This window comes from Aythya ferina (genome assembly GCF_964211825.1).
Source record: "Aythya ferina genome assembly, chromosome: 1".
NCBI classification, from domain to species: domain Eukaryota; kingdom Metazoa; phylum Chordata; class Aves; order Anseriformes; family Anatidae; genus Aythya; species Aythya ferina.
In genome coordinates this window covers 44532768-44543442 of record NC_140296.1, presented here as the reverse complement: position 1 = coordinate 44543442, position 10675 = coordinate 44532768, and the positions used below count along the sequence as shown (strand labels likewise).

Here is a 10675-nt window from a genome sequence, read left to right as displayed (position 1 = left end):
CTTGTTATATTTGGAGTAAGCCTGATGAAAGCCTGAACTTTGTTACTTTACTTCAGAGGGACCTGTTCAGTGTCTGGCTGGTCATATGTGGAATTGTAAAAACAAGTTCTGCTGCTTTATCAAAAACTGGAGCATTGTGTTAATGAGGAAGTTATATTTTTTTTTAATCTTAAAGTAGCTCAGAACTCCAGTGTCTGTGTAGTTCAGGCTACAAAACGTGAATTAATTTTCCTAAAATACTGGCGCTGTAGGAACAAATTCCTTGGAGATACGGTTAGTTTCCTCATAGCAAAAGTAGGACAGTGAACCCACAATTAACCTTAGATGCTCCGTAATATGATCTGTTCATCTGTTTTGGTAGCTTTCTCTTGCGGGATTACATCTGATACTTGTGGTTCTGTGCTTTGAAACGGTGAGTAGGGGGCCTCTTCTGCATCCTCTTGGCATTTCTTTGCAAAACGCAAAGGAACGCAGGAAGCTCAGCTATCACCTTGTGTTGTGTAAGGAGAAATACTCGTGATTCCTGATGTTGTACTTCACCTGTTGTGTGATCTCATGGGTATCAAACACATGTTAAAGAACTGCACCATTTGGATTGACAGGTCATTGGATTGACAGATCCCTGGCTTCAGTCAGGGGCTGTTATTTCACAGCCTAATTAAACCATTAAGGCAAGAGCTTTGGCAGATGTATCATACCCCTTTGTTAATTTTATTTAATAAAGTGCCACCCCCAACCAAAGACCTGAATGTAGGGGGGTGAGAGAAGGTGGGACACATGGCATAGGAGGGAAGGAGAATTAAGTTTAATTTCCTAATTCTGTAGCTGAGGTCTCTGAAGGTAACAGAGTCTGGGCTGGGAGTCCTGTAGGCCTACCTGATGGCTCTGCTGTGGTGACTTCAGCACCAGAAGAACCTCAACAGCACTTTCCCCACCCTCAGTGATGGGACTGAAGGCGACAGCTCTCACTCCACTCCAGCATGGCTGGGAGTGGGATCGGTGAGGGGGAGGCAGAAACCCTTTGCTCTGCTCTTCCCACTGCAACGTCCTGCAGGGAACAGGAAGCACAGGCTGTGCTTGGCCTTGGTGTATGAGCCAGGGGGGTATCTTTGAGCCTGGCAGTTGGGACAGAGTCACGGTTTTGGCTGGGACAGTTAGTTTTCTTTGTAGAGGCTGACACAGTGCTGTGTTTTGGATTTTTGATTAAAATAGTGGTGATAACGCACCAATGTTTTAGCTGTTGCAGAGCAGTGCTTACCCAGAGCCAAGGACTCTGCAGCTTCTCACACTGCCCTGCCAGCGAGCAGGCTGGGGGCGCACCAGCCAGGATGGCTGGTCAAAGGGATGGTTCCTTCCTAGAATCTCTTCCTGGCTCCGTGGGGAATGCCATGGGGAAGGGTGCCCTTACCCACCATGGCCTCTCCTTCAGGCTCTCAAAGGGCTCCCCTCTGACTCCATTGATGCTACAAGCTTTGTAGCAAATACTAGAGAAGAAGCTTTTGGAGGCTTCTTCTCATCCTATTTCCTTTTCAAAACTTGGGATGCTCTGGCTCTGAGGCTGAAGCTTTATCCGGAGGTGATAAATGTGGGCTCAACAACAGCGAGGGGCTCGGAGTCACAAAGCCACGCATCAACAAGAACGTGCCTTCTGTAGACACATTTGCTACCACCCTTCATCTTCCCTGCTGCCTTCTGGATCACTTTCTTGGTGTGTATTGTGCAAAGAATCTGGAACCCAGCCTGTTAAAGCACGGGCTCATGGCTTTGGCTGCAGAAGTGCGTTCTTTACTGTTGGGGGTAGAGTGAGTTTTGCCTAGCAGTGGAATTGTTAGGAGATTTCCCCTGCAAAATTTCATGACCTCATTGTTCTCGTGCCAGCTCCGATGCTTGTGACTTTACATGATAGATTAGATAATTAAAACTAATTAATTTTAGTTCTTTCTAATACAAGGTCAAGGTTCTTTTATTCTTCTGATGTGAATCAAATCACAGTGTACTCACACTGTGTACTCCCCTCTTTGGCCGCAGCAGGCCATTAATTCCACTTAGGGCCAATGAAACTGCAGTTTGCTTCCACTGTACAGTCATAACCTCTGCAGCAGTGCTGCTCATTCAGCAAGTGGTATAAAAAAGAAGTGACCATTGTTCACTTGCAGGTGATGATGCTGCTGCAGGTGTATTTTTGTGTGACCACAGGAAAGGGAACACTGGCATTCTGGAAAGGGGGAACCAGCTGCTCTAGGTGCAGCCAGGAGAACAACTTCGAGGACACCACCACTGGTGGTACAGCACTGCTACTGCAAGCAGTATTTCAGTTGTGCCTCAAAACAGACACGTTAACAGACCTGTGTTAGAAAACCACCACACCAATCCCAGGGAGAGCCGGCTGTATTGCGTGCACAATGCAGGTGATGGAGGCAAAGTGGCAACAAGATACCGCCCAGGCCCTCCTATCATAAATTCACTGCCCTTTCCCACCCCACTTCATGAACCCGCCAACAGTTCTTTGGTCCTGGTTGTACAGAGCAGAGGAATACGGACGTAGTGATCTAAGGCACGGCTGAGGGAGCCAGGCACTCGTGTTTCTCAGCCCCGGCACGCAGACAGCTGGATCGGCCAGACCAGGAGCTCCTCGCACCGCTGGTGTTTCACACCCTCTGGTGTCCACGGCTGCAAAGGAGCCTTCAAAGTCAGAGATGCTGAAGCGTTTGTGGACTTAGGCAGCTCGTAAGAAAAAAGGCATGTTCTTCATGGGGCCGTAAAACAGCTTTTGCATTTAGTGTTGAGACGTACAGCACTTTAACACCATCGCAGAAGCACTCCAAAATCCTTCCGCGTATTCTGGCAAAAGGACAAATTTGGCTCTTCCGTAAGCAATTACACACCGACAGAAGTTTTGCTGCCAACAGGTAAAGGAACCTCTTCATAGATTATTTTGAGATACGGGAACTTCATAGGTAAAAACCAGTACTCCAAGTTGTAAAAGAGGTAAAACTCATGATTCCAGATGACACGATCGATTATTTTTAAGAGATCCACAAAAAACTCTCTGACTGTCTTATGAGGTTTGAATGGGTAGTAGAAGTCTCTTATAGCTGCTGCCAGTGTCTTGTTTCCTTGAGAGCCAAAAATAGATGTTTCATTTCCCAAATAGATAGGTTCTCCACTGAACAGAATGATGCTGGTATAATTTGTTTGCACCTTGTTAAACACAGCTCCCAGGTCAGCCAGCTTCTGGTATGTTCTCAGTATAAACTTAGAGCATTCGTAAGAGTCAAACCATACTGTGGATTTTTTGTCAGGGCTTGCTTGAACTGTCCAGGTCTCGTAGTAGATGCCAGTCTCGTTGTCGTACTTCACCCATTTTGCCATTTCATTAAACATGGCTCCTGTAAGAGATGGAAGAGACCAGGTAACAAACGCAAAGATGTAACTAAAATGTAACAACTTACATGCAAGTTATTCAAACTTTACTTCCTTTTAATTGCCCATTTCCTGCTACTGTGCCAGGACACTCAAACTTCCTGAGGATCGTGACACTCCTCATTTTATTTTATGCTATTACTATCTACAGCAGATGTTGACAGTATTCACCAGTGCAACAGGTGTTTCTGCCCCTCCTAAAACTTGATCCAAATTCTGCAACTCAGAGCAGGATTTTTCATGCCTCTCCACAAAAGAAGCCTAAGTAAGCTCTGACTGAGACACTCTTCTGGTTCAGCAGAATCTTCCTTTTCCCCCCCATACTCCTAGCGATGCATTTCAGCCTCGCCCTTATCCCTCTCTTTCCTCAATCACTGCACTGGGTACAACTGCACAAGGGTGCTGCACGCCACACGTAATCCCCCTGAACAGGCTGCGAAGGTCAGATTTCTGGGTCTGCTCGTCATTAGAGGGCGAACACATCTCACTCTTATCCCAAGGTAAGGCACACGGGCAGGCAGGTACCACAGAGCAACAAGAGCTCTGCACTCTGCCCTCCTAGGCTGCCCCCATTACAACTTGCTCTTTGCTGCACACTTAAAGAGCTTTGGGGCTTCACAGTGAGCATGACAATCATTCTGTTTAACGAACGTGTTGGATAATTTCTTTTTTAATTGCCCGCTACTCGCTTTAATAAAGCAGCAAGTCATTAAAATCTGTGTCAAGAACTGTAGTTACTGTACACTGTAGATGGGCTTGCAGCTCCCTTTATCTTCTCTAATTCCTACCAGATTAGCTCCCTAGTGGGTATTCTGCAATGTACGTCACTGAACAGGATTTGTCTCTCCTAACAAGACCAAGACGGACTTAACATCGTTAACCAAACAAAAATATTACAGGTTTATGCACAGCTCCGCAACAACCTGTTGGATGATGCCTAGACAGTCAAAAACTCAGGCTCTGGGTATTCCTGCCCTAATTTCTCAAAAGAAATGCATCCCTAAGCAACACTAACCTGGCCCACATTGTTTAAAAGGAAATAAAAATGATTCCTTGTGTTCTCTGACACTGCTAACAGAGAGTGCAATAGGATCTCGCAAGGGCAAAAAGGGTCCAGGTGTTTCACGTGTTAAAGTCTTCTCCCACAAGATGCTTTTTGCCTGCTTCCTGAAGGGAGTTTAGCTCACGATGCTGTCCATCTGTGCTTGCGTCCATTCGCTCTCTTCCACGGAAACGTTCAGATTTCCTAGTCAAATTCACACAATTCAAAGCACAGAACTGCCACCTTCCTACAAGTTTCATGGAAACAGGAAGCAAGAGAGACTCGAAGGACAGTACCAACGCCTCTACAAGGCACTGGTGTGGCCTCACCTTTCTCAGGTGTTGAATAGTCCACACAGACAGAGAGCATTATGAATTCAGAAACCGTTTGAAATATTTCACTTGGTATTCATACCAAAGAATTTGACCATATCTTCGGTCACGAGATTCAAACTCAGAGGAAAGCAGCTCCACTTCATTTCTTAAAGAACCACTGAGAATTTATCTGCACCAACAAGAGAGCCTAGGGACCAAGTCCAGCAAGCGGCTGAAGGTAGAAGTAGGCAAAGATAAAGCCCCACGTTGTGTTACCTGAGGCAATTCCACACTGGTGTGCCTTCTACCACTTATTGCACTAATTTGAGAGAGTAAACTGTTTTGTTCATGCAAAATTACAGCTCTCAGGTCCTCAGGGAGCTTTGTTCACAAGTTACTGCATTACTACAGTAATGAACCAGATTTATTCCAACAACCTTTTTATTTTAGGATTTCATTTTTCGGTATGTATTGGGAAGTTACTGTGGTGATCATCCACAAATTTAGAGGTATATATTTGGTTTTGTTTTATGACATACGACAAAGGGTCCTATTACTAGGGACATTTGTACAGTTTTTATGACACAAAATGTGGGAGATGGAAATTGAGATGAGTATTTTTGACAGTTATGTGTATTACTAAATATCCCTTCCTTAATTGTTTCCTCAGCAATGCACACATTGTCACCACTTCTTCCTATCTCAGCAGTCATTTGCCACTTCACAATAGGAGGCCTTTGTTTTGAGGACAGCATGTGAAGAGAGTCCATAATTGTTCTCTACAAGCTGTTTTGCTATTTTTATAGTCAGGAGACTCAAGTGTTTTTACACAGCTACACCAAATGACACCCATTAAACAACTCTTCAGTGTGCATTGTTCAAAAGGCAGCAGCCTTTGAATATCACCATCTATATTAAAAACAAGAGCAGAGAGAATACTTCAGTTTGAAATTAGTAGCATCAGCCACTAACATTGCAAATAACCTACAAAACATAAATGAAAAGATACTGCTTAGGGTGGAAATGAGGAGACATTTCTTCTCAGAAAGAGCAGTCAGGCATTGGAATGAGTTGCCCAGGGAGGTGGTGGAGTCACTGTCCCTGCGGGTGTTAAGGGAAAGGTTGGAAGTGGTGCTTAGGGACATGTTTAGTGGGTGGCATTGGTGGTAGGGGGATGGTTGGATCAGATGATCTTGGAGGGCTTTTCCAACCTTAATGATTTTATACTTTACCTAGACGGGTTGACCATATTTTATGACATTAGCACCACCCAAAGCATCTGAAATATACCTGATATTGTAGTCACAAGAACCAAGGTGCCATTTTCCTTCCAGTGTGCATCATCTATTCCTTCATAAAAGCAAGCAGCTCCCTGGTTACACCAGAACGGTGCATCCATTCCAGGCCGGAGATGTGGAAATGTGCAGTTCCCAAGCTGAAAGAGCTCATACCACTCCATCGTGTAGTTTTTGCCAGTTAAAGCGCTCTTGAAGCCCACAGCATCATGCATAATTTTCTGGAAAAGAAAAAGATGAAGGGAGAACACAGGAAAAAACCAAACAAACAAATAAACAAACACAAACTTTAACATAAAGAAAAATGATCCTATAACACTGACATCAGTGTGACCTACACAGATCAGACACCTGGGAACTGTTGAGTAGTAGGGTGAGAAAAGGGAAAGTAGTTCCTGCATCATCTCAGTTTTCAGTAGTGTTGATGCACAACACACAAGATTGTATCGTGCACATACTGCTAACTTGGAGTCACGCTTGGTGTCTCAGAGCTTTTTTATCTACCCACCATATATTCTGTTATCTGGAGGCACACACTCAGCGGGAGCTCACCATCAAAGCTCACATTTACGTTTGAATGCTTAACTCACAAGGGTATCAAAGAAATGCAGAGCAGAACTAAATTACCAAAAAGCACTGAAAGCCACAAAAGGAGTAAGATAAATGTTTATTTTAAAAGCTGTACAGTAAATATATAAATTCAGTCTTAGTTTAACAACTAAGATGATGATATTTGAAGCTATTTCCATTTTTGACTCTGTGTGCTTGGTTTTGATGTTGCTATTTCATGTTCATTAACATTACTTTAGTCATTAGGGATTGTGCTCTGAAGCTTATTTACACTACTGTTACAGCTATAAACATTGTTAAAGTTGAGATCCTTTCATATTTGCATGACTCCACAAATAGACTTTGGTTTAATACTAATCATAATATCCACTAAAGAAACATAAAAGCAATCAACTCCCTATGATCTGCCGTTCTGACCAGCTAGTTTTCCAGCCGGACAGATATCCATGTTCATGCAAGCATAACCCAAGCAAGTTTTCAGCCACAGACGTTAGCACACTAAGCAGACATTTCATCCAACATAAAGGGTCAAGTGAGTGTGTTTTCTAGAAGCAGTGCTAGTGAAGAAATAAACCCAAAATGTTACGATGTGTTTATATGAAATATTCCCAATATGCAGGTCTGTGGTGGAACACATTCAAACCCATCAAGAGTGCTGGTCATATTTCTTTAGCCAAGACAAATTCTGTAAATTTTGTTTGGAACTTGCTGTTCTTCAGGTACCTTTCCTATAGACAGCCTAATCTGTGTGCTCCAATGATCTTCCATACAAGGTTATCCCAATTTTACAGCTCTTGCTACCAACACCTGCTGTTCAATTCAGGTGAATTTGCTGCTGTAGCTTCGCTACAGCACAGAATCAGAAACAGAATCATCACCTTACCAGATGTCCAAGTAGATCCCCATATTTGAATTCCCATACTGGAGCCTGTAATCGATACACTTCAATGACATCTTTTTCTTTCATTACCGGAACAGCAGAGCCAGTGGGACAGAAGGTGTAACGAGCCTGGCAGTAAGGATCGGTTTTTGGACGGTAATCAAAGCGCCTGCATTGGGAAAGAGAAGCACATGGGATGATCAGCACAGCTTCACGGCTGGAGCAACTGCTTTGCCACTTCCCGAGAGCCTGAGTCGGAGAGGTCGGAGAGGTGCAGCACCTGCCAAAGGCAGACTCTGTGATCCAGACGCTGCAACACTCGGAGTGCACAAAGTTCATGGGGCTGCTGAGGCGTGCATCTGCAGAAGCAGGACTAAGGCTACAGACACTACAAATGCAAGTCATGCAGTACACAGTGCTGGTGGCTAAAATGTGGAAATCACGTGGATTACAAAGGGTGACTTATGTTCACAGAATCAAAGAGATATTAAATGCTGATTAGAGGATGGCTTGAGACCTATCTGCCTCAAAAACCTTCCCCTAAGTTTGTCTAAACAGGGATTGACCAGTTTGCTCTGGGAATCTATTTTATAGTAAGTAAGTAAGTACTCCTAGTAAGGCTCCTACATCCCTGTCAACAAGGTAGATTGGCATACACAGCCTGTCCGGAGCACGGACTGTGATTTCAGCACATCCTGGCACTTGTGTCCAGTGCCACTGAGACAGATCCCCCAGCTAAGCGATGACTCAATGACACTGGACTTTCTGAGCCAACTAAGGTCACTTGCTCCGTCTAGACACTGTGGATTTTCCCTGTGGACTTCTCCACGCTTGCTGCTGTATTTTGACATTTCTAATTTTATTTTGTCTGTGCTGGATAGAAAAAAAAAATAGAAAAAAAAATATGGCTAGAACAAGAACACGCAGACAGAAAACAAAGACTTATGCCATCCATAAATTTAAGCCCTGTTTCTAAATTACAAGCCCTATGTTTTCATTTTCCCCTCCCGGTGCACACTGCATGTGACAACAGGAGAACAAGGAAGTTCAGAAGCATTAAAATACCACATTTCTGAGTGTCGGTCTCGGACTGACCGACAAGTTGGTACTCTGATTTTGATCATCCTGAGACCAGGCTTTGCAACTACTGAACTTGCTGGAAAATCTGAAAGATCTGTGACCCCAGGATCAGTTCCTGAGACATCACTTGATGAAAACATAACTGCTAGCAATTAAACAACAAGCTTTCATTTATCATCAACAGGCATAAGAAGTGAATTTCTATTAAAAAAAAAAAAGCCTGATTTTGACACCACAACTTTTCACTAAAATGGGAATTAAATGAGTATCTTTAAAGCATTTCTGGGAGCAACAATGCATCTGCTGGAAGGAAAAGCTCAGCTTACAGGTCAAATCTGTGCTACCTGTTCCCTTGCTGGTGAGTGGACTATACCAAACACAGTACTAAGAACAAGCCAGGTACCAATATTATTAAAAAGGTGATGCTGCGTATTATCTTCCTAAACTAAATGAGAACAAAACCACACGACCGGGGAAGCCCGATGGGGCTTCCAGCTCCACCCAGGCCCTAATCCTGAGAAGGGGACCTACCAAATGAAAGCGGGATCGAGCAGACCCGCACCTATTTGCAGGATTTCCCCAATTTAGCTTGATTAGCACACCGATAATGAACTCCTGTGAGGCCGCGGGGCGCTGATGCCCCTTGCGGCAGCACGAGGAGCTCGGAGGCGCTTTTCGGAGCGGGAGGAAAACGAAAGCAGCTGCCGAGCCAGCTCAGCCAGCTGATACCGACTGCAGCAAGGCCTTGCAGGGCCAAACCCGAGCTCCTCACCAGCATTTTCACGCCCCCTGTCCCAGCAGCAGCAGGGCGAGGGGCGCAGCCCCGCTCAGCCGCCCGCCCCTCAGCGGGGGCTCCCCCATTTTGCGGCGCCTTCCCCCCGCTACCGTCACCTCCCCGCGGGGCTTAGCGAGGGGTCTGCGGCTCCCCCAGCCCCCTCGGGGGCTCCCCTCGGGCCGTCCCTCACCTGTAGGGCACCGGCCAGTGCCGCTGTGGGAAGCGCAGTCCCCAGGCGCCCACGGCCAGCAGCAGCAGCAGCCCCGGGCAGCGCCCGGCCGCCCTCATGGCGGCCCGGCCTGGCTGTGGGCTCCGCGCCGGGCACGACACCGCCCCGGCGGCGGGGAGCGCCGGCAGGGGGCCAGGCCGAGAGGGAGGGACCAAAAGAAACGCCGAAAGTTGCAGTGGGGGTGTTTTAGTTTTTTATTTATTTTCTTCCTCCCCCCCCCCCCCCCTCGTGCTTCGGAAAAGCGCGCGGTGAACCGGCCCTCGCATGTGACACGGTGCTGACAGGCGGCGTTAACCCTGCCCTGCTCGCGTAGCTCCTGTGAGCCCAAGGGTGCTAAATTTCCTCAAATTTCCTTTCTAGGAACTAGTCCTGCATGCACCTGTGAAGGAAGCTAAGCTATATCAGGAAGGAAATAATGTGTAATATCGTATTTTAATGGAAAACTGTAATGTCTAGTGGTATGTGACACTGAATGACTGCACTACATTTGGATGGATTGGGGGAAAAAATAGTTGTGAGTTTTTTTCCCCATTACCAAAGAGATATCCCCATTATACCAAAGAGATATTCCCATTACCAAAGAGATATTCCATTACCAACGAGATATCCCCATTACCAAAGGGTTATCAACATTACTTAGGGAAATCTTAGTCAGTCGTATCTCTGACTGGCTAAAGGAAATGTCACTTGACTGAATGAGGATTTCTCTGGCTAAGAAATAAGGTAAAGACAGGTTTGCGAGCACAATCTGTGTGGAAAATGTAGCTTTTTTTCCACATCTCTAGAGTTTAAAACAGGGTATGCTGGCATCAGAGTCCAAGAGGCTGTCTAGTTGTTGGCATCTGCAGTGAAAACGCTGGTTAGTGCTGTTCACTGGGCAAATAACTGCTGTGGACTTTTGACTGTGAGGTGCTGGGAGAGATATCACTGCTTGGTTCATGCAAGCTCCAGAACAGCTATCATTCTCCCGTCAGCACTAAGCTAGACTATACTCAACCCACCACATTTGAGGGAAAAAAACCCGCATCTGACATAAAAATACAGGATAGGCTTCTGGATATCCGCTT

General features: G+C 45.5%; 1 protein-coding gene across 1 annotated transcript; it reads right to left on the bottom strand.

The window, feature by feature from the left end:
- Window positions 1–2370: 2370 nt before the first annotated feature.
- On the bottom strand, window positions 2371–9791 carry CLN5 (CLN5 intracellular trafficking protein). Its single transcript, XM_084527297.1, has 4 exons — window positions 9570–9791; window positions 7528–7693; window positions 6070–6295; window positions 2371–3389 (listed from the first exon to the last, which is right to left on the bottom strand). The coding sequence occupies exons 1-4, from the start codon at window positions 9665–9667 to the stop codon at window positions 2878–2880; spliced, it is 1002 nt and encodes a 333-aa protein (XP_084383423.1). The 5' UTR covers window positions 9668–9791; the 3' UTR covers window positions 2371–2877.
- Window positions 9792–10675: the final 884 nt, after the last annotated feature.